Source organism: Trichomonas vaginalis, chromosome I (genome assembly GCF_026262505.1).
Source record: "Trichomonas vaginalis G3 chromosome I, whole genome shotgun sequence".
NCBI classification, from domain to species: domain Eukaryota; phylum Parabasalia; order Trichomonadida; family Trichomonadidae; genus Trichomonas; species Trichomonas vaginalis.
Genome location: NC_067203.1, coordinates 4,462,270 through 4,487,136, shown reverse-complemented (window position 1 = coordinate 4,487,136; position 24,867 = coordinate 4,462,270). Strand labels below are relative to the sequence as shown.

General features: G+C 29.6%; 8 protein-coding genes and 1 pseudogene across 9 annotated transcripts, besides 1 other annotated feature; 4 read left to right on the top strand and 5 right to left on the bottom strand.

The window, feature by feature from the left end:
• Positions 1-16,235: part of a mobile genetic element that runs on past the window's edge.
• Positions 2,763-3,521, top strand: TVAGG3_0928380 (uncharacterized protein; the record flags this gene model as incomplete). Its single annotated transcript, XM_051252495.1, has 1 exon — positions 2,763-3,521. The coding sequence occupies one exon, from the start codon at positions 2,763-2,765 to the stop codon at positions 3,519-3,521; it is 759 nt and encodes a 252-aa protein (XP_051078069.1).
• TVAGG3_0928370 (uncharacterized protein) lies at positions 5,171-5,443 on the top strand (the record flags this gene model as incomplete). The annotated part of the gene is made up of 1 exon (XM_051252494.1): positions 5,171-5,443. The coding sequence occupies one exon, from the start codon at positions 5,171-5,173 to the stop codon at positions 5,441-5,443; it is 273 nt and encodes a 90-aa protein (XP_051078068.1).
• On the bottom strand, positions 6,983-7,300 carry TVAGG3_0928360 (uncharacterized protein; the record flags this gene model as incomplete). The annotated part of the gene is made up of 1 exon (XM_051252493.1): positions 6,983-7,300. One exon carries the CDS (start codon positions 7,298-7,300, stop codon positions 6,983-6,985), a length of 318 nt encoding a protein of 105 aa, XP_051078067.1.
• On the bottom strand, positions 8,199-9,381 carry TVAGG3_0928350 (Prim-pol domain family; the record flags this gene model as incomplete). Its single annotated transcript, XM_051252492.1, has 1 exon — positions 8,199-9,381. A coding segment is annotated over one exon (1,183 nt), but the record flags the coding sequence as incomplete, so codon positions are not given.
• TVAGG3_0928340 lies at positions 10,396-11,894 on the bottom strand (annotated as a pseudogene). The gene has a single exon. A coding segment is annotated over exon 1 (1,499 nt).
• A 1,134-nt stretch (positions 16,236-17,369) lies between the features above and the next one.
• TVAGG3_0928320 (uncharacterized protein) lies at positions 17,370-17,585 on the top strand (the record flags this gene model as incomplete). Its single annotated transcript, XM_051252491.1, has 1 exon — positions 17,370-17,585. One exon carries the CDS (start codon positions 17,370-17,372, stop codon positions 17,583-17,585), a length of 216 nt encoding a protein of 71 aa, XP_051078065.1.
• Positions 17,586-17,609: 24 nt separating this feature from the next.
• Positions 17,610-17,846, bottom strand: TVAGG3_0928310 (N-acetylmuramoyl-l-alanine amidase family; the record flags this gene model as incomplete). The annotated part of the gene is made up of 1 exon (XM_051252490.1): positions 17,610-17,846. One exon carries the CDS (start codon positions 17,844-17,846, stop codon positions 17,610-17,612), a length of 237 nt encoding a protein of 78 aa, XP_051078064.1.
• A 1,828-nt stretch (positions 17,847-19,674) lies between these two features.
• On the bottom strand, positions 19,675-21,018 carry TVAGG3_0928300 (negative regulation of mitochondrial outer membrane permeabilization protein; the record flags this gene model as incomplete). Its single annotated transcript, XM_001299000.1, has 1 exon — positions 19,757-20,920. The coding sequence occupies one exon, from the start codon at positions 20,918-20,920 to the stop codon at positions 19,757-19,759; it is 1,164 nt and encodes a 387-aa protein (XP_001299001.1).
• Positions 21,019-23,217: 2,199 nt separating this feature from the next.
• On the top strand, positions 23,218-23,454 carry TVAGG3_0928290 (N-acetylmuramoyl-l-alanine amidase family; the record flags this gene model as incomplete). The annotated part of the gene is made up of 1 exon (XM_001298999.2): positions 23,218-23,454. One exon carries the CDS (start codon positions 23,218-23,220, stop codon positions 23,452-23,454), a length of 237 nt encoding a protein of 78 aa, XP_001299000.2.
• Between the last annotated feature and the right edge of the window lie 1,413 nt (positions 23,455-24,867).

Genomic DNA, 24,867 nt, shown 5'->3' with positions numbered 1-24,867 from the left:
TCTCGGACTTTAAAAAAAATAAAGTTTATTTTTTGATATTTTATTCTTACATAAATGAACAAAAATGGAACAGCTAAAATGAATGATAATCAAATAAGAGCCGAAGGTAGAAGGTTATTTAAACGCTTCTATAACATTCCTGATGGTGTTAATCCTAAAACTCGTAGAAGTTATTTAAATGAAGCCATAGATGCATATGAAGGATTTGACATTTCATCAGAAAGTGAGAGGTTAGCAAGAATGTTAAACGTTAATATTGATTTTTATTATTGTGACCCTCAACCAGAAGACGTAGACATTAACAAGGTAGACTTTCCATTAGTGGAATCAATAATGATAGATCCAGAATTTGAAACAGTAAATATTTTATTAACACAGAGTCCATGTGGAAAACTTCACGCTGACAGAATAACAGACGTTGAAGCACTCACAGGATATAAAGTTTGCCCCTTTTGCAAAGAAGAAGTATATTCTATCCGTGATGATCCAGAAAGGAAAAACCAAAGAAGATTTTTAAAACATTGTGAGAAATGTAAAGAAAATAATGGAAGATTAATTCAAGACGTTCAATTGCAAAAAACCCAGCAACCATATGCACCACATATTACGAAACAGAAGATATATCAATGGCTATTAGCACATAATTTGCAGGAATATTATAAACCAACAAGATATTATATTACTTTTGACTTCGAAACATTAGAGACTAAAGAAGAATTACAACTTTCTGAGTGTGCAACTTTGAATGCTTACTTAAAACCATTCATGGTATCATCAACAGTTAAATTAAAGCCGCAAAGCGGCGAGGTCGTAGACCGTGATAAAACATATACGAGGAATTTTTGCTTAACATCAAGTGATTCTTTTATTTCTGATTGGATTGAATTTTTATTTTCAACCTGTTCATTAGTTGCTAAATCAAATATTGAACAATATGAAGAATTAATGAATACATTAAATGAAAAACAGAAGGAAGCATTTAAAGAACTTCTAGATGAGGAATTCAATAAAGTGAATATCATAGGTTTTAATTCGGGAAAGTTTGATTTAAATTTAATTCTTCGTGATTTAAACACTGCAAAATGGAAAATAAAATCAATGCTGGGTTCATCTTCACAATTTAAGCAAATCATTGTAAAGAAAACAAACGTTCCATATGAATTAAGATTTATTGACATCAGAAATTATATAGCGGGTGGGACATTAGACCAATTCACTCAAGATTTCGGAAACAATAAATCACGTGTTAAATCCTTTTTCCCTTATCAATTCATCACATGGGAAAATTACGAAGAAGAATTATATAAAGAGGAACCATTCACGAAGATTCATTTTATTCAGCATTAACTCAAGAAACTATATCAGATAGTGATTATCAAATATATCTCAATGATGCTAAAAATTTTGAGAATAGATTAGAATATTTTATTCATTATTGCAATAAAGACGTTGAAATTATGATTGACCCAATTGATAAAATTATCGAAGAAACATTTGTTTATAAAATTGACATGCTTCATAATCTTTCTTTATCATCGAATGCTTCAATGATTCGTTACGCTTTAGCATATAAAGACTTTAATCCTAATGAAAAATATCCGAGAAGAAAAGATAGAATCAAGTTTTGAATTAACGAAAAAGTATTGGAAATATAAAATTGAATCATATAAGAAACAAGATGAAAAAGCAGAAAGGGATACTAAAAATAATGTTTCAACGGATGATTTTCAATACTATCACGATTTAATCCTTTCATCTAAATGCAAAATGTGTGGTAAAGCGTTTACATATGCAAATAAACCAACATTGGATAGAATCGATAATGAAAAACCACATACCAAAGAAAATTGTCAGTTAATGTGTTGTTATTGCAATGTCGTAAAATCAAATAAAGATGAAGATGTTCAACGTTTAAGAATCAATTTAAGAAATTATGCATTAAAAAATAATTTACCAATGACTTTAGATTCAGTTGAAGCTTATCACATTCTCCGTAATGGAATTACTGGTGGTTTATCAAATGTTCAACATAGAGTAAATCTTAAAGGAATCACGCACATTAATAAACTTTCATATAATCCAGAAACTAAAACTGTATCAAATGAGGACACCACCAACATCATGACTCATTTCGTTGGTGTTGACTTTAATTCATTATATCCTTCATCATTTTCATCTAATCCTCATGATTTCATTCAATATACTGACCATAAAATGTATATGCCGGGAAGATTGAATGGTGTTATCATTTGTGATACAGCAACAAAGAAAGCAAAAGCACTGGGAATAATTAAGAAGAAAAATACTTTATTCGTGGCTGAAGTAAAGGGTCACATTGATGAAAAATACATTAATGATTACATAAACTTTTTACCGATAATAAGAAACTTAGATATTATCACAGATGAAAAAACAATTGGCAGTTTTATGTATAATTACATGAAATCAAACAATTACCAGTTGACCAGAAACAGAGAAAATTAACTCAGTTAGCATCAACACACAACCAATATCAACCATTTTCTTCTTATTATCTTTGGTATCTAATCGACAGATTTCATTTTATCATCGATGACATTCAATCAATTTTAACATTTACGAAAAACACTTGTTTTAATGAATTTGCGAACAAATTTATGAACGAAAGACAAAAGGCTGAATTAGAAGGAAATAAAGGAAAAAGTTTATTTTGCAAGATTTCACTTAATGGATCATATGGTTACGATGCAATGAATACACAAAATTACACAAAGACTAAAATAATGAATGCACAGAAGGCACGCGTTGCATGTATGGCAAATAAGTTTAAAAACATAAGAGAAATAGGTGAAGATACATATCAAATGATGCTCAAAGATAGATTTTATAGATGTGAAACATGTTTACAAGAGGCATTCTTCACTTTAGATAATGCTAAATACTGGTATTTGGTTTTCATTTATGATTTTATGTATAAATGCATGAATGTTAATCGTTTTCATTTCATTGAAGGTGATACTGATTCATCTTATTGGGCAATCGCTGGTGATCCAAATCTTCCTAACACTCAAGCATTTCAAGCAATTGTAACCGATAAACAATTTTATGATAAAAACATTTACAAATTCGCACCTTTTGATTTCTTTTGTTTTGATGAGAAATTTAAACCTAAATTAAAGAATAAAGCTGAAGAAAAAGCACATGAGAAAAAATTATTGGGTTTAGCAATTGAGAAACAAGGCAATAACATGGTTGCTTTATGCCCTAAGTGTTATACATCATTCAACGGTTCAATTGATGGAAGTGATTTTAAAAAGATTGCACAAAAAATGAAAGGAGTTAGTTTACGACAAAATAAACAATTAACACCTAAAAATTATTTGGATATAATAAATGATAAAGTGATATTTGATGGTCAGAATATTAATTTACAACTTAAAAACGGGTCAATGACTCGCTTAACAATCGGTAAGACTGCATTAACAGGAGCACACACTAAGGCTGTATGTTGTGAAAATGGATGTTGTATGCCGTTTATTTAATGAAATGCCACAGAAGAGACAAAAGGAACCGTTGAATGATGGTTTTGATTCTTGATCAGAGGTGGGCACCCTTAAAACATTTATTTTATTTTTATATAAATGGATAACGTAGATTTAGAAAATTTAATTGATGATTTAGTACGTGATCAAAATTTTCTTAGTTATTATGATTTAAAAGCATATCTCCAAAAATATGATGAAAATATAACGGATGATGATATAGATTATTATTATTCATATTATGATAATGAATTTTTGAAATATCATGATGAAATAATTTCTAAAATTAAAGATAAAATTAAAAATAATGAATATACAAAGGAAAAAACTAAATCACAACTTAAACATTTGAAAGATTTCAAAAAATGAAGTATTAACAGAAATATTGATGAATTATATAAATTATATAATCCTGAGCCACAAAAAACAAAGAAACAAAACGCCCGGGTCCTTCAGACCAAAAATGATGCACAAGCTTTAATTTATGATTCATTAGTTAAACCACATTCAGCCCAACTTTTAAATAAAGATCAACTTTTGGAATTCATCCTTCAACATAAACTCGAAGCAGGAAAGTATATCAAACCTTTATATACAGCATATTTAAAACAAATGAATAGAATACATCCGGAATTAATGAAGGAGGGAATGAATTCCAAAACTTCATCATCCAAAATCAAAGCAGATAAAATTAAACCACTCACAACACCAAAACCTCCAGCAGTAGTACCCTCCAGCAGTAGTACCTCCTCCTTCAGTTAATCCTTCATCATTCACTTTATTATATCCATTTCAAACATTAAAGAAACAAAAAGATTTTAAAAAGGGTTTCAAGATATTAAATAAACCAACTGACCCAAAAATTCAACCGTTAAAGGAAAAATTTAGTCGCCCTTCATTTGCACCATATCCATATTCATACGAAATCGATCATTTAGAATATTCAAAAGGAAACGTTACTTATTTATTTGCCATTAACATTAACACAAGATATTTATATTGCATTCCGGTGAATGGGAAAATAGAACAGGAAACAAGAAGAGCTATTCAATACTTACTAGATCATGAAAGAGTAGATAATATCAGGGGTGATAGTGATAAAGGATTTCAGGCAGCTATGGCTCATTATTTCCCACAAATTAATTTTTACTTTTCATCCTCTCCATATACGTTTCATAATAAAATAGTTGATGCGGTAATGAGAACTCTTAGAGATGCGTTAGGGGTTAACGGTCAGATATACTGCGATGGAAATCATGACTCCATCATACAGCAGTTAGTATATTATTACAATAATACATGGCATAGAACTATAAACATGAAACCAGTGGAAATGAAAAATGATATTTCAAAAGAATGGGAATATATTAGAAAGCAAATGGAAAGGTTGAATGATGTTAAACGTGAACAAATTAATTCGGGGCTCATGAATTTTAAACAAGGGGATAAAGTTTTGATTCATCTCGATTATGGAAAAACTGATAAATCAATGATAAAAAGAAGACGAAGATTTGACACAATAGCTGAATTTGTTAGATATATTAACGGTAATGTATTAGTTGAAGTTGACAATAAATTAATAGAAATTCCGATTTATTTTATTACTCCATTATATTTAAATAATATTTAATTTTTTTATTTCGTAAGAAATGAGTGACAACGAAGCAGCCAAGAGTCCAGACGATGAATATAAAAAGAAACTAAACAGAATTAAATCAAAAATATGCTATTACAAAAAGAAGCCACAATGTGGTGAGGTTGAAAACGATCAAGAGAGGAAAGAAATAATCGAAAAATTAAAAACTTACCGTTCAATCCTTAAACTGAGTGAGGCAAAAATAAAAGAATTTAATAGAATAAATAAATTGATTGGAAGAGATGAATTTAATAAAGATGAATTTTTAAACTCAATCCAAATTTAATTTTTATTTTTCTTTGGTACACGTCATCTTTGACCGAACGAATGAGGCGAAGTTGTTTGTTATACTGTATGTACTCGTATTCTTCATTTATGGCTTCATGAACGATAGTAGTTGTTGTGTTCTCTGATGTTGACATTACTGTCTTTACATACAAAATAAATAAAACTAACTTTATTTTCTGACTTTCACAAAAGACAAAAATAAACGCTTTACATGTATTTTTCAGCAACTTCGTCAAATAATTTTATAGCTTTATCTATCTCATCTACTTCAAACGTTTCTTTACCTTTCGTGGGAGCACCATACATTTTCTCAAAAACTTCAAGCAGTTCTGTTTCAGCAGCTCTCATATCATTAACAAACACAACCTTGACTCTATTGACTGTACTGTCATATCTTTGAGTTATATTATATGTCCTTCCTATCTTATATCTTTTTGTGTTGAAGTCCTTCGGTTTCTGAACGATGTAAAGTAAGCCTTCACTGCAACGTTCCGTATCGAATGAACCATATGTTATGAAGTTATATCCAACAACTGGGTCTAACCATAACAAAACTATTGGTATAAGACTTTTGTCTATAAGATATGCTCTTGTTCCATGAAATGCTACTGATATCATAAGCTCAGGATTTCTTGTCAAAATTTTCTGAGTTGAAGCATTTCTAACCCAGTCGTTTGTTTTCTTTTCAGATGGAGATATAATGTCTGACAAAGAATATTTGTTGTATTTCTTTGAGTATCTTACGTTTAAATCACCTATTCTAACCACTTTGGTGTCATCGTCTATCTTTCTAACTGTTTCAAACTCAATGTTTGTCATTACTGTCTTTACATACAAAACAAAAAAAGATATAAAAATAAAATTAGCGTCAATGGTTTTCTAACTAATGAATTATTTTTGAAGAACTGAAGGTGTCACTATGTCACTATGTGTCACTCGGTAATTTAACTTCTCTGAAAAATAGTGACAACATGACATTTTGACAACATGACATTTTGACAACATAGTGGGATTAATGAGGAAGGCATTATTCATTATTTTTGAAGAACTGAAGGTGTCACTATGTCACTATGTGTCACTTGGTAATTTAACTTCTCTGAAAAATAGTGACAACATGACATTTTGACAACATGACATTTTGACAACATAGTGGGATTAATGAGGAAGGCATTTATTCATTATTTTTGAAGAACTGAAGGTGTCACTATGTCACTATGTTGACGACATGACATTTTGACAACAACACGAGAGGAAGGCATTTATTCATTATTTTTGAAGAACTGAAGGTGTCACTATGTCACTATGTGTCACTCGGTAATTTAACTTCTCTGAAAAATAGTGACAACATGACATTTTGACAACAACATAGGAGGATGGCAATAATGAATTATTTTTGAAGAACTGAAGGTGTCACTATGTCACTATGTGTCACTCGGTAATTTAACTTCTCTGAAAAATAGTGACAACATGACATTTTGACAACATGACATTTTGACAACATAGTGGGATTAATGCAAAAATAAATTCAAATCATACTTTATAAAGCTTCATTTACAGGTATTTCATCGTCAGTAAATGAATCCTCATTATCGTTTGGTTCAACCTGTTTATATAATCCTTTCATTTCTTCTTTCAAAACATAATACCATGTCTGTTTACCATCTATTCTTCTCTGTTTCTTATCACATTTATCTTTAATGCTCATTTGAAAATTCTTGTCTTTCATGTCTGATGGTTTGCAGAATAAAGCATTTTCACACGTCATACCTGCACACAATTCATCATAATGTGTATTTATCCATACATCTAAAGGATTTGATGATAATTCAATTAAATCTTGTTTGGCTTCAGTCATCGGAATGATTCGTACATTAAATGATGAAAGGTCGTAATTGATAAAATACGTCAGTAAATTATCATAAAATTCCTTTGTGCATGAATTCATCAAATCCTTGAAGTAATCAAATTGACCCTTAAATTTACCATTAACTCTTAAAACTACATATCTTCTGTCTCCAACTTCAATTTTGACAGGGTAGACGTTATTAGTTACGAAAATGAAGTTTGCAACGTTTGAGCAGTTCTTCTGGGTTGATTCTTTTCATTAATTCTAATCTCATTATCCGTTATAATTGATTTCAAAGCGTTGAAGTTTGCGAGTCTGTCTTCACCAACATTCTTGAGTTCATTAAGTACAAGAAACATTTTATTCTCAACTACTGAATTAAAATTACCCGTTAACTCACTTATTTCAGTAATGTTTTTGCATGAATAACCGGCAAGAAGTTCAGAAATAATGTCAGTGAATCTGTTTTTACCTGTTCCCTGAAGTCCTTTCAAAATAATTGCTGTTTCATTCTTGATTCCAGGATGTTGAATCATTGATGCAATCCAGCCGAGAAGGTATTTATACACTTCATCGTTATTATCACAAATGGCTTCTTTAATGAAATTCATAAACATCTCAATTTTTGAGTAATCAGGCTTTTCGAGAATGTTGTATTTATAACCTTGAAACGTTGAGAAAACATCGGGGGAATCAGATTTAAAGCAAACACCCTTAACGGTTAATGAAGATAATTGATTTAATAGTACATCCCATGCTGTTATTGTTTTACCTTCTTCATTAAATAATTTAATCATTTTAAGTGACTCTTTCATGTTTGATTGAAGAACGAATGATATTTGATTCATTTTGTTGTGGATATTATATTCCTTTTGAATGAAATATTTATTTCCACAATCTACAAAACGGATTACACGTGATAAATCCTCAGTTACTTCAGAACTGTTTTTATACTGATGATTTTCAGCCTTGCGTCTAATATCTGTTATCAAAAACGAGTCATCAAGTTTGATATCAAATGTTATTTTTGGCTTACGTAATAAAGGTAAAACATATTCATCATAATATTCCTTTTGATATAGTTTTAGAATCTTCACCAAAACAAATGGAGAAGTCATTAAATGTGCATATCTATTACGTGCTTTATCAAAATTACTTTTTGCATTTTCTGTTAAATTGCAGAAGTTATAAACGTTATCGTATGCTTCATTAATTAAATGATTAGGTAACGAATTAATAGCTTGAAACAGTGTGAATAATGTTATTTCTTTTTCTAAATTCATGTTTCCACCGTCATTATGTACTTCAAAATCACAGATGCCATCAACTATGCTTTGAGCTAGTTTATCGTCAATGTTTACATCTTTGTTTTCATTGACGATGGTCTTTATTTCTTCGTTCTTCTGTTCAACTTTTACCTTAATATTCAAATCATTTAATATATCATTCACTGTTCTAGTTAATGTTGAATCATAACTTCCACGAATGAATGAGTATGTTTTGATTGGTTCTGTTGCATTCTTGCGAACTCTTGAATCAGCCATAACCACTAATGAACGCTTTGAATCATCCATAGAAGTCATGATATCGATATCATAATCATTGCAGGAATAACATTTAATCATTCTGTTCGAAACTGCATAGAAGAAATTAGTGTTGCAATAAATGTGAAGACCTCCTGAAGCGGTTTTAACGATAACATCTTTATCCGAAAGTTTTGATAAAATATCTTTTCTAACTGTTTCTTTAAGTTCATCATTGTACGATTTATTGATATCAACATCTATAATCGTTAAATTTGATATTTTATTTACTAATAAAGCCATACCAGTTTTCCTTCCTCTTCCTCCATCGTATTTGAGGTAGTTATGTAAATCAATCTTGTTTTCACCAATTCTTTCGTTGAGGGTTTTAGTTTCTGCCATAACTAATTCCTCAACTAATGAATCAATAACTTTTTCATCAGAAACGATATAGTTGCTGTTGTTGTTTGTTGCCACAACTAATTCCTCAGCTAATTCCTCAACTAATGAATCAATAACTTTTTCATCAGAAACGATATAGTTGCTGTTGTTGTTTGTTGCTGTCATTTATATAGGAATAAAAAAATAAAAATAATTTTAAAACTAACTTTATTTTTGCATTAATCCCACTATGTTGTCAAAATGTCATGTTGTCAAAATGTCATGTTGTCACTATTTTTCAGAGAAGTTAAATTACCGAGTGACACATAGTGACATAGTGACACCTTCAGTTCTTCAAAAATAATGAATAAGTGCCTTCCTCATTAATCTCACTATGTTGTCAAAATGTCATGTTGTCACTATTTTTCAGAGAAGTTAAATTACCGAGTAGCAGTGAAATAAAATTTTGTTATCAGTTATTTTATCATCGTTTTATTAAGTTCATCTTTAGTTAATAATTTGAATGGATTCGCTAATGTTCCACCTTGAGTCACATCACCTGCCCTGACTAATTGTGAAGAACCTGGGATAATTACTCCACGAAATGATTTCATTGGTATCATTAATTTAGAAATAGTTGGCTTAATTAATTTTGTCATTTATGATAAAAATAAAATTACATAATTTAAATTTTTTTCTTTCTCATTTTTTTCCTGTTTTGGTTTCAGTAACTTTTCAAGTTGTTGTCTTGTCAGTAACTTTAATTTTAACTTTGGATCAAATATTGGGTTTCCATCTTTATCTCTTCCGATAACACCATATGGTAGAATCTTTATTTATACTAAAATAAAAATTTAAATTATGATGTTCGCTCTTTTGGAGCTCCTAAAGTTTGTTTCACAAACATTGAGCGTTCATTGAACTCTATACCATGCGTAAACTGTCATGTAAGGTGGCATGTAGTCTTTACTTTGTCCCGTTGTTTGTGTATATCCTGAAACGAAATGTGTATGGTTTCCTTCTCCCTGAGTGTCATCCCAGTAACAATTTATAGCAAACTTAACGTCATCTTTAACATCATATCCTTTACCTTTTGTCATTCCTGACCAATCCCAATATCTATGCTTATGCCAACCCGCTTGAGATGTACTTAAATCTATGTAGTGACTGTGTGCAGGTAAATTTTCACCTGTAATCGTTTTACTTCCACCCATTTCCTTTGAAGAGTTTGCACAATACAAAAACCTGTCGACTATTTGTTCCATGCACCAACACCAAACATTACTTGAGGACCTCTTGCATCCATAGACGTATAAATAGAACCTACTGGGTTCATTAAATCAAACATATGAGATAATATGGATTGTCTCTTTTGAACTTAAAATATAGTGCAACTATTTCAGGTTCTTCTGGTTTGTGTCGGAATATTTTTTATAATATAATCTTATGTTTTCAGGGTAGGTAAAATCTTGACTATAATATTTATTTTTGTCATCTATATAATAATATACTATTCTCGTTTTTTCTATTGCATTATATCTTTATATCTATAATAATCTAAATATAATGTTAGCTTTTGTTCATCTGCATGTGGTGTTCTGACGTCATCTCCATAGTCATAATAATATGGTGCTGGAGCTAGGTTAGACAATGTCATATCTGTCATTTCATAAAACTCTTAAATATTTCTTTTGTTCGTCTCCATATAAGTTTAAGTAACAGTTGTTGTCTAATGGAACTTTAACTTGTGTACCATTATTCTTTTATATAGCTTACATACATTTCATTGTTATTTTCGGAATGAGTTTAACACCGCATACCAATTTCTTAAGGACTGTACAAACTGCCATCTAAAATATTTATTTTCTTCATGACAGAAAAGTCACCAACAATAGTTTCAATATTTTCAGTTGTTCCTATCAAACTTTGGTATATTCCATTAACATATTCATTATCTGCCTTCTTCTCTAACTCACTGTTGACATATTCCTTATCTGCTTTAAGGTCTAAACATCCTGAAACCCACCCTGTATCAGCTTTAGTTTTTAAAATCTTTGATGCCCATTCATGATACCTTTCAACCCTTTCTTTAATTTCATTATCTTTTTCATTAACATATTCCTTATCTGCCTTCTTCATTAACTCACTAGCCACATATTCCTTATCTACCTTCTCCTCTAACTCACTAGCCACATATTCCTTATCTGCCTTCTTCTCTAACTCACTAGCCACATATTCCTTATCTGCTTTCTTCATTAACTCACTAGCCACATATTCCTTATTTGCTTTCTTCATTAACTCACTAGCCACATATTCCTTATCTGCTTTCTTCATTATGTCATTTAGGAAACCTTTTATGAATTCCTCATTTAAATTAAATCTTCCAATCTTCAAAACTTTAGGAAATGCATTTAATGCGTAATATCTTTGTTCTTCTGGTGGAATTGATGTTATATCATCCGTTATTCCTTTAATTTTTGAATTCATAAATAAAATTTCTTTTATATTTGATATCACTGCACCACCTTTGCAAACGAATTCGAAACGCTCATTTTTCAATACTATCTCCAAATCTCCATATTTCAACCTTTGTGTTGTTCTGCTGTCTTTGAATTATATGCATATATGGCGTATGTAATGGTTTGAAGGACCTGGGTGCTTTGCGCCTTAAGTTGCTGTGTTTGCTGTTGTTTAATCATTTATTATGATTTAAAAAATAAATATTTAATCCGTTATCTCATCAGCTATTTTTTCTATTTGAAATTGCCATAATATTTCATTCATAAATTCTAAATCACAATCAAATAGGTCAGTTATTCTAAATTTAATATTTGATAAATCTTTTGAATGAAGAATAAATGAAATTCCCGGATAATTGAAACGGATATGATAAAGAAAATGTGTTTAAGTGATGGATAAAATGTTTTGTATTGATGGGTAAGAGTTAGGGTCTAATGTTTGATGTGAAAATCTCATTGGGTATTAACTTTATCACATTTGATTAAAAATGAAATTGGAACCAGTGTCAGAATACAAAACATCCCCATCATCTTTTCAAAATTTAATATCCCAACAATGAACGAAGATGAGGAGTACAAATTTAATTTTCAGCGGGAATTTAATAAGGTTATTTATTTCATCAAGTTCAAAAAGTTTATCGGGTTTTGATTTAAAATTTTCTTCATACCATACGATAAATGATTCATTTAAATAACTTAAAATCATGTTAATATCCCATTTCGCTATCACATTATTTATATACATATCATACGTTTTTTTAAGGTCATCTTTAATAAATGATATATAATCTGAAGGGTCTAAAAGAATGGGATTAAATTTACCACTCACAGAAACGAGAGTAACATTATAAATTCCACTAACTGTTAAATTTAATTCACAGTTATTATTTGAAATAATATTGATAATTGACATTTTTATTACGATTAAAAATATGGTAAAGCGTTATTTTCCAGTGATAAATAAAACTAAAATAAGATTACCTCAAGAATTCATAAATTCAACGAATAAGAAATTCATTCATGTTATAAATTTTAGTGTTTTCAGAAAATACGAGTCAATGTCATATTCATCAACAGGTTATATTTCACTTCATTCAAATTTAGTCAATCAAACCCATATAATGACCATTTCATAAGATTTCAGATGGTATTAAAAATGCAATTGATAGATTAAAATAGAACAGATTGACAATATCGAATTTTTGGAATTTTGGTTTAAATATCCTGATGGAAAAAGATTGAAGTTAAAGATAAAGCTGATACTATAACAAAAAACAATTACAATGACCGATCCGGATAGTGGGAAACAAAAAGAAATAAAACAAACGATAGAAACTGGTGAAAGGTCAATTATTATTGATTATGATTCAAAGGATTATTATTCGATAATGTTTAATGCTTGAATATTAAATAGCCTTAACAAAGAATTTTTCAAGTGATATTTTATATTCATCAACTATTTTATTGTATATGTTATTATAAGTTAAATGTAGTTCATTGTTGTTCCATTCTTTGATATCTTAATTGTGCTAATATCCTTTATAGGATTTATTTTTTCAACTGTTCCGCAGCATGAAACCTCATCATCTATGAAAAATTGAATCTTAACGTCTGAATCTTGAACATCACAAAGAATGGCGATAATGTGAATTAATGATTCATAAGGTAAAATAATTAAACCGGATTGGTCAATTAAATTTATTATTGAATCATAATTATTAATTATTATATCACGGTAAATTTTCATTAATTCAGAATTAATGTCTATTTTATATGGGTTCTCGATGTTTGATGAAAGAGGTGGGGGGTATGTTGGATAAGTGGGAATTTCAACAGGTTCTTTACCAGGTTCAGATAAAATGATTGGGTCTTCATCTTCTTTATTTTGCTCCTCTTCTTTCTTCGGTAAGTCACGAGTTAATAAATTTGGTTGAGTTGCTGACCTTGTTAATTCAGGGCTAACATTAACTTTAACATTTTGAATAATTCGTGATTTATCATCATTTACGTTATAACCAACCGTAATCTCTGCTTTTGCGTTAGTGTTCTTTTGACTTGTGAAACGTCTTCTCATTTATAATTGAATAAAAAAAAGAAAAATATATTTAAAGTTTTATTTAGTTGTTACGGTAATATCCCAAGGTTCATCCTTGTTTGCTTATACTTTCTTTGTAACTGCACCAATTATGTTATTGATAATGATTTGAGTTTCTCCCAGTCTTATTTTATCATTTACAATATCTTTAATCATTTCATTACATGCATTCTTATAATCAACTGATTTCTCAAATTTTCTTTTATCTGATTCCTTAACTAAATCATAAGTTAAACCTCGTTGAGAATAAAGTGGTTTCTTTATCAATTCCTTGAACGCTTCTGAAAGTGAAGATGAAGAAATTCTTGCACTTGAATTGGTTTAAATTCTGCTTTCATTGCTTCTTTCTGTTCATTGAACACTGGATCGAATAAAGCAACTTTAAAGAATTTCTTAGCTGGAATTTCGGGTCTAATATTTGCATATTGACCATCAAACTGGTTAGAATATCGTGGTAATCCATCCGGTCCCTCTTCAATAGCATTTAATTCTTCATTGAAATAAGAATATGGATTATGACGGTATGAATTAATTGGACCATTTTCACCTTCTCCAATGTATTGTTTAACAGCTTTTCCATTTTCATCAAATTGCATAGGATAACGTTCATTATATGCTTTACGTTTAGGATAATCAGTTATAGTTAATTTGTAACCATTTATGACTTTAATATTTCCTTGACCATCAGTAACAAAGACTTCATTTATACCATCAGGTTTTCCATTTGGTCCTGTAATGTCTGCTTCATGTGCTTCCCAATTTGGTCCATGACGTTTGGCATATGCTTGAGCTTCTGGTAATGTTAAAACGTTTCTCATTTGTTTAACATCCTTTTGAAGACCGGCAACAATATGAACTAATTCTTTCATTCCATCAGGAACTTTCATAGTTCTATTATATGCACCCTTTTTGTTTGTCCCTTGTTTTAATGGAACCTGTAGAAGATTTGCAATTTCTGTCATGTTTAATTATAAATAAAAAATAAAAATTAATTATAAAAAGTTAATCAAATTTAACACTTCCTTTATTTAAATCAACTATTATTTTTCCATGTTCTCCTAATTGTTGATATTGTGTGTAAAGTTCATTAATGCTCATTGGTAAATTCACTTGATAAAGCATAACGTTCAACTGTTGACGACTAAAACCACTGAAAATGAAAAGGGTGGACAGGTTTGATTTAATGTTTGTGCTTAATGCTTTAAAGTATTGAACAGCCATAAAGAATGAACATTGAATATGTCGGCATTGAGTTAATAATTGATTAAAATATGATTTCTCATTAGTTATTAGTTTTGATTTCACGGCATCATCTAGAAAAATTAGTGAATGCAAAAATTCTCTATCAAAATTTGAAATAGAAAGTGTTTCAAATAATTCATCCCGTTGTTTATCAATAATTTTATCCTCTAATCCTTGCTTCTTGATTGTATTATATAATTCTTTATACATTAAAAAGTTTTTTGAATAATCTTCTGCTTCTTCTTGTGATAAATAAATAATTGGAATTTTGATTAAATGCTTTAAAGATTCAAATGTATCATCTGAAGGTGAACCTGAACGGTTGATATAAATTAACACATGTGAATAGGGGGAAGTGTTAGCAATAATGATAATTTGTTTTAATATCGTTAATGTTTTACCTTTATTTTGTTACCAATTGCTGCAGTGATTGAATTTAAGTAACATTCAGAATATGGAATTTCATTAATTTTTCCTTAGATAAAGCATTTCTATTATCACTCAATGCTTCATTAATCATATCATCTACGTATGTATTATATACTCCCGCTAATTCTTCATAAGGGGTGGATGAATTTAAATCCATTTAATCAAAAATAAATTTATAATTTTAAATATTTCTATTCATCAATATTTCATCATATGAACTTCTATACTGTGGTGGTGTACCTGTTGGATGATATTTCAAACCTTCATCCGGTGTCCATGTCCAATATGTTGTCCTAGTAAACCAAACCTGAGGAGGATTTGTCACCTTTGAACGGTAAGTGTCATTTTCACCCTGAATGATTGGATAAGCTTTCACTTGTACTGTAACTTGTGAGTTGAAAGTTTCTAATCCATCAAAGAATATACCCGCTCCATTACGTTGAACTGGAATAGTGCATAAGAATGAAGTTTGGTCTTTCCATGTTCTAGCTAATGGCGTGCCATCATCTGCATTCAGTGGTCTAGTTAATGAGTCCTCGTATTCTCTGTGCATTCATTCACTCCATCTAAATCAGAAGCTTGAAGCATACGTGTAAAGAAATGTCACCCACTGTGGTCATCGCTTGATCGGGGAAGTTTCTGGAATCTATAGTGACCTGAAGACCTCGAAGCATTGGATTTTCTAAAACTGTTCTTTGCATTGCATTCTTTGGAAATGTTAACACAACATCTGTAACATTATGAAGAGCGTATGAGAAATCTGAGCTAATACCTTCAGGAGTGATGCAACCTCCATTTAGTGAACGAACGTCAATATGTTGAGCTGGAATCATGAATGGATCTTCCTTACTGAATAAACGTGGTATTGCTTTAACTGATTCTTCAATTAAACCGTATCCTGGTGTAATACATTTATCCTCTAAAACTTCCATCTTTGTGCATGAAATAATAACGTCATCAACTGTTGCGTCAGCAGATGTAGCGGCTAAGCTTGTAATTAATTTGGTAGGAAGTCCGATTTGTTGGAATTTGCGATCATATTTATAAACATGATTCATAATCTTTTCATAATTTTCATCAGTTATCTTTTCATAAACGTAATTTTGTAAATCAGCAACTCTTAACGGGTCAACCTGACAAAATACTAAAGTATCCCTGAAAACATAATATTTAAGAATGATATCACCAAATGATTTAGGATAATCATCGAACGCCTGAAATGCTAACAAATCATTTACCGGAATAATCATATCAAAAGTGATATCAACTTCTTCATTTGCTTTCTTGAAAACTTCTGAAGGGTCAATATATTTTCCACATACTGAGTTATCATATTTTTGAACATTATTATATAACGAATGAACAAACTTTTTAACTTTCCTTTCTGATTTCGGTTTATATGTTGCAAATGCGAAAGATTCACGGGCGCAATCCATCTGAAGATAACCAGCATCACCTCTTTCGGTTTCTACTTCTAATTGTTTAAAGCTTTGATTTGATGATTTGTAACCAACGAATAAACGCATACATTTAAAAGCGGCATCACATGTGAAAGCTTTATTTGAAACTAGAGTTGCTTTAACTTTGCGTTTAATATATGTGTCACCTAATTGGTTCACATCATGAGCTGGATTTGTAATTCTTAAATGAGTTTGTTTATCATCAAAATATGGAGTATCAGAGTCATAGCATGAACTTTCAAGTTCTCTATAATATCTTCTACCGTCATTCTTTGCAAATATTTCATTTATCTTTTCGAATGAATGAAACACATTTCCATTAATCGGTTTAGTGTTTGGCACCAAATAGTTAGTCGTCATTTATTATTAAATAAAAAATCAAAATTAAAATATGAAAATGAATTTTTAATTTTAATGAAATAATCAACTATGGCTGCAGGATTCTTTAAAAAATTATGGGATAAAGTAAAAAGAGGAGCGAGTAAAGTTTGGGAAACAATGAAGAAAGGAGCAAATTGGATATTTAAGAATAAAGAAGCAATTAGTGACGTTGCTGAATCAATAACACCAAAAGCCGCCCCAATAAGAGAAATATTAAATAAAGGAGAAAAAGTTTATCAAAGACTTCAACCGATACTAAGATAAAAATAATATTTATTTATTTTTCCACTATCTACCCCCTATTTTATTAAGTATTCCTTCAGCAATTCCACCAACTGCGTTACCTGCTTGTGCTCCCATTGCCGGATTACCTGCTTTAGTACCTAATACTCCACCTATGATAGTTCCTGCCGTTTTCGCTACTGGTGCCAAAAAGTTTGCAATGGGTTTAATAATCTTTTGATGAACCCAACCCGCAGCTTTCTTAATTCCATCCCATAATTTTTTAAAGAATCCTGCAGCCATTTCTGATTATTTCATTAAAATTAAAAATATATTTCATCACTTATATTCTAATTTTTATTTAATGATAAATGAAACCGATGTTAAAAATAAATGAAACAGAGGAGGAAGAAATAAATGAAAGTGAAAATGTTCAACAAAAAATAAACGTTGTTAAACCAATTACTGAAATAAAAAATTTTTCATCTGTTGAAGAATTTAATGACTATTATGCCAATAATAAAAAATTATTTGAAGAATTGACAACATGTAAATTGAATAAAATGTTTAAAGTTGATGGATTCAAAATTTCAAAAATAAAAGGAGTGGTTAGTTTGAAATCTATTCCTCAATCAAGAATCACCTCATTAATGAAAATAGATGATTTAACAAAAAGAATAGAAATTATTGAAGAGCGAATAAATCAAATTATTGATTTCATAAATCATGACTCGTTGAGCCCGGGTCCTTAAAGCCCATCACTGAGTTCAAGGTTATATTCATCAAATATTTCATTATTCAATGCAACTTCTGCTAAAGTATTCATAAACACCTTTTTATATCTTATTTACATCTAACATGCACCAATTTATTTTATAACTTTATTAATACTAAATTTTATTTCATTAAAATTAAAAATTCATAAGTTATATATTAATTTAATAAATTATATTATTTATAATAAAATTTATAAAATATATTCTTTTATTAATGGTAATATAGGAATTGTAGGAATAAAAACTTTTTATAAATTATTCATAAATTTTTAAAATCTGCTATTCGGAAGTATGTTCAAAAATCATTCAATTATGTGAGAATTCTTACGATTACAAAAAAAGTCACACACCCCACATCATATATTACTCCTCTCAATTTAATAATTTCTTGTAAAATTAATAAAATAACTGATGATGCACTTACTGGAATTACCATAAAGACGTTTTCTTATTGTGCCAATAACAATCTTGGCGATAATTTCCTTAAAAATGCTGTTTCTGCAGAAAAGATATATAAATCAAGTGAAGTTGAAGGAAATATAATTGGAGGATTACCAACAACTAATGAAATAGAATCATGTGAAATATATGAAGAAATAATTTCTTCTTCATCATCTGCATCAGTGTCATCTTCTGAGTCCAGTTCATTTTCAGATAACCATGATAAAAACCAGCCAACAAATGAGACAGAACCAGATTATTTAGATCAAGTAGCTCTTGAAAGAAAGAAAGAAAAGGAATATTATCATAGGTGTAGTTGTGACAGTTGTTGCTCTTTCATTGATAGCTATTGTGTTGGCTTTCATATTTAAAAAGATGAGTCAAAACAAAAACCTTCAAGATCCTCTAGAAGAAGAACAACCAGAATTATGAGGCTTTTATAGATAATAAATAAAAGATATATTGGATATTATCTTGCTTTTGCTCAATACAAAATGCCAAACTAGAAATGAAGTATCAACTATAAATCATATGCTTTATATTAAATATTCTGAGATTTAATTTCTTCCATTAATTGTAATTTCTTTTGAGTTTCAACTTTATATAATCTTCTGAGGAGAGTTGAGTCATTGAAACTATAATGTTTCAATCCATTGAAATACCATATTTCTCTATTTATATCTAGTCCATACAATAAAACTTTGAAACAATAAATGTATTTTGAATCCGGCAAATTTATTAAAAATATTCTGTATATAGTGAAATATGAAACTCCATCATTTATATGCCATAAACCGCATCATAAATATATAAGCATTATTAGATATTTCAAAAAGAGAATTATTCAAAAGTAAAGATCAGAGATTTAATAGAGAGATATCAGATACTTTTGATAAAATAAATGAAAGAAATAAGAAAATAATAAAATCTATTATTTTTACATAACATATAAAATTAATAAAAATATAATCCGTAAGATCAGGGCATCATTTGGTTCTAATGAATAGGAACTGGTGGTGGTGATACATCTCCACTCATATTAATCAATGACTGAGAAATTTCGTTGGATTCAAGTAATTCGGCTTCTTGTTCAGCGTAAATGAAGCAACCGAATCTCCAAACACGGTTATAGATAAGAGAACCAACAATGGATATCAAGAAACCTGTCAATTCGATGAAAGTAAAGTTATCAAGATCTTCATTCAAATTTAATTGGTATTTCTTCAAAGTCTTGGTGGCAGCAACTGAAAGACACCATACAAATAGTGGACGGATGGTTTCGTACATGTTTCTTCTGATAGCTGTGTTATATTGCGTAATAAGGTTACCTGCGTATGTAAAGAGCACGACGATGATGATGTAGAAGAAGAAAAGCCATGTAAGAGGGGTGGAATAGTAAAATTGGATGAACGCTTCTGGAATATTTTCTGATAATCTGGAATTGGGAGGAAGAATCATAATTATCGGCCAACAGATGAAAACTAAGGTAAATAGGCCCCACAAACCTTCGTACGCCGTAAGATTCGAAGATGAAATTTTTGTTTCTTTGAGAATTTTTTCTTCCATAACAGTTTGGTAGGATTTGATACCATGAGAAATAATAGCGAGGATCATCATAATGAATTGCTCGGAGATTTTTTCATTCTGCTTACTAATACCACGTAATAATACGGCAACTCCTGAAAAACTAAGACCAAAAACGTTCATGAAGACGCCGAGCCAGTCAACCAAGAATAGACGCTGTTTAAGAACGGTTACGGCGAAAAGGGTTGTAAAAAGAACTTGAAAACTATGAAAGATTTGCCATACTGAAACTGGCATAGTTAATAATGAATAAGTTTGAAGCACAGATGCTACAATGTAAAGAATAGATGGTAATCCGCATCTTCTGAATATTTCCCAAGAAAATAATTTCGGCATTGCAACATTTTTATTACATTTGCGTTTAAAGAAATGAACAAGAAACGGAATGCCGTAAAATATCATACCAAAGTTAAGAGCGAAGACTTGGAACCATGGTTTGTTAAAACCTAATGTAAAACCATATTTGTAAGTGAATTCAGCTTTTAAAATGATTTTATTTAAAACAGGGAAGAAAGCACCTGTTATAAAGAAGAAAGTAATCATGACTAAGCTGCGAAAACCTTTCTTGAAGTTCATTTATTGAGAATTTATAAAATTTCATATCATATGTCATTACGATATCCTTTTTTCTCTGAATTACGATTTGGTATTAAGGGTGCATTATTTGCGCAAAAACCATATGCGGAACAAAAAATTATTAGCACTTCACTTCTGCACTTATTTTTTGTTCATTTTGTAACGCGCCCGATACAGAAAAATTGAAACGATTGAGGGGAATCGACGCGAAGGATATGAATTGAGGACTGTAAGGGGAGAAGGAATCATGAAGAAAGAAACCGGCAACGAAGTGGAAAGGGAGACTTCTAAAACATCGTGGCGAACACTTAAAATACGGTTTGGACATTGAAGCTAAGAATAAAAATTTGCATATACCATACATTCGAGTTCTAATAAGGTATATCCAGATTCTAATTCTCAATATAATAACCTTAATACTAGAGTTTTTTTTTTGAATTATAACGTAAACTAGTTCTGAAATAAAAAGGGCTGAATTTTGTAATAATGAATATTTATTATATTCTTAGTAACATTTTTGAGTATGTCAGATTTTTGAATAGTTTAGAAAATGAACAGAGATCCTAAATCTGGTTTTTCTTTGACTGTATCCGATAAATTAGAAATCGTATCTTTTTTGGGTGGAAATACTTCTGTGGCACCATGTTCAACTAAGAAATTGATAATATTTGTTGCTTTATTTATAATGGCAATACTAAGAGGGCATCTATTAATATCGAAAGAATTTCATAAACCAATGATAAATATGAAAAGAAAAAGAAAGCCATCAAACAATGATAGATATGAAAAGAAAGAGAATTTCATAAAACAATGATAAATATGAAAAGAACGTGAATAAGTTTCATGTTAACATCTGCACCATGATCAACTAGGAATTGGACAATTTCTATTGAATTCCCTTTGATTGCAATAGTAAGAGGGCAATGATTAATATCGAAATAATTTCATAAAACATTGACAAATATAAATATAAAGAGAATCCAATAAAAACAATGATAAATATGAAATGAAAGAGAGTGCCATAAAACAATGATAAATATGAAATGAAAGAGAGTGCCATAAAACAATGATAAATATGAAAAGAAAGATAATCCAATAAAACAATGATAAAAGTAGTATATATGGACGGGTTGTGTGACTTTTTTTGTAAACGTAAGAATTCATACAATATAGAACGATTTTGTATCATTTATTTTAACATATGAAGTAAAAAATGTATGATTCTTACGGTTTTTATTCTTACGTTTTTGAATAAATCAAGATTTAAAAAATTTTCAAAATTGTAAGACATTTACACTCAGCCCAAACATAATGAAATAAAAAAAATAAACTTTAAAAATTCATGTCTTACATTTATGAAAATTTATTTTTATTTTGTATGAAACCGATTTTAAAAATTTATGAATAATTTATAAAAAGTTTTTATTCCTACAATTCCTATATTACCATTAATAAAAAGAATATATTTTATAATAGTTTCATTTCGAACATGTTAAAATTTATCTGCATTTCGAAAAATTTTATTATAAATGATAATATAATTTATTAAATTAATATATAACTTATGGGGATATTTAAATTCTAAATCGGTAGAAAGATTCTATTTTTTGCATAGATTCCAAATATGGTGGAATTCATACAATATTGAACGATTTTGTATCATTATTTTAACATATTAATTTTAAAATAATTTATTTATTTATTCTTACATAAATGACCCAACAAGTAAAACCAGATAAAATAGATTATCGAATTTTAGAGGATGGTGTTATCATTTATATTCAAAGATTTAAAGGGAAGCAATATTATAGAATTGTTTAAATCATGAATGGAATCAATGATGTCATAATCAAAGACCTCATAAATGAGAAAAAGAAATTAGAAACTAATGATTATTTGAATTTATGATATCAATAATTTGATTTATTCGCTCTTCAATAATTTCTATTCTTTTTGTTAAATCATCTATTTTCATTAATGAGGTGATTCTTGATTGAGGAATAGATTTCAAACTAACCACTCCTTTTATTTTTGAAATTTTGAATCCATCAACTTTAAACATTTTATTCAATTTACATGTTGTCAATTCTTCAAATAATTTTTTATTATTGGCATAATAGTCATTAAATTCTTCAACAGATGAAAAATTTTTTATTTCAGTAATTGGTTTAACAACGTTTATTTTTTGTTGAACATTTTCACTTTCATTTATTTTTTAAAATTGGTTTCATTTATCATTAAATAAAAATTAGAATATAAGTGATGAAATATATTTTTTAATTAATATTAAATCAGAAATGGCTGCAGGATTCTTTAAAAAATTATGGGATGGAATTAAGAAAGCTGCGGGTTGGGTTCATCAAAAGATTATTAAACCCATTGCAAACTTTTTGGCACCAGTAGCGAAAACGGCAGGAACTATCATAGGTGGAGTATTAGGTACTAAAGCAGGTAATCCGGCGATGGGAGCACAAGCAGGTAACGCAATTGGTGGAATTGCTGAAGGAATACTTAATAAAATAGGAGGTAGATAGTGGAAAAATAAATAAATATTATTTTTATCTTAGTATCGGTTGAGTCTTTGATAAACTTTTTCTCCTTTATTTATTTCTCTTATTGGGGCAGCTTTTGGTGTTATTGATTCAGCAACGTCACTAATTGCTTCTTTATTCTTAAATATCCAATTTGCTCCTTTCTTCATTGTTTCCCAAACTTTACTCGCTCCTCTTTTTACTTTATCCCATAATTTTTTAAAGAATCCTGCAGCCATAGTTGATTATTTCATTAAAATTAAAAATTCATTTTCATATTTTAATTTTGATTTTTTATTTATTAATAAATGACGACTAACTATATTGGTGCCAAACACCAAACCGATTAATGGAAATGTGTTTCATTCATTCGAAAAGATAAATGAAATATTTGCAAAGAATGACGGTAGAAGATATTATAGAGAACTTGAAAGTTCATGCTATGACTCTGATACTCCATATTTTGATGATAAACAAACTCATTTAAGAATTACAAATCCAGCTCATGATGTGAACCAATTAGGTGACACATATATTAAACGCAAAGTTAAAGCAACTCTAGTTTCAAATAAAGCTTTCACATGTGATGCCGCTTTTAAATGTATGCGTTTATTCGTTGGTTACAAATCATCAAATCAAAGCTTTAAACAATTAGAAGTAGAAACCGAAAGAGGTGATGCTGGTTATCTTCAGATGGATTGCGCCCGTGAATCTTTCGCATTTGCAACATATAAACCGAAATCAGAAAGGAAAGTTAAAAAGTTTGTTCATTCGTTATATAATAATGTTCAAAAATATGATAACTCAGTATGTGGAAAATATATTGACCCTTCAGAAGTTTTCAAGAAAGCAAATGAAGAAGTTGATATCACTTTTGATATGATTATTCCGGTAAATGATTTGTTAGCATTTCAGGCGTTCGATGATTATCCTAAATCATTTGGTGATATCATTTTAAATATTATGTTTTCAGGGATACTTTAGTATTTTGTCAGGTTGACCCGTTAAGAGTTGCTGATTTACAAAATTACGTTTATGAAAAGATAACTGATGAAAATTATGAAAAGATTATGAATCATGTTTATAAATATGATCGCAAATTCCAACAAATCGGACTTCCTACCAAATTAATTACAAGCTTAGCCGCTACATCTGCTGACGCAACAGTTGATGACGTTATTATTTCATGCACAAAGATGGAAGTTTTAGAGGATAAATGTATTACACCAGGATACGGTTTAATTGAAGAATCAGTTAAAGCAATACCACGTTTATTCAGTAAGGAAGATCCATTCATGATTCCAGCTCAACATATTGACGTTCGTTCACTAAATGGAGGTTGCATCACTCCTGAAGGTATTAGCTCAGATTTCTCATACGCTCTTCATAATGTTACAGATGTTGTGTTAACATTTC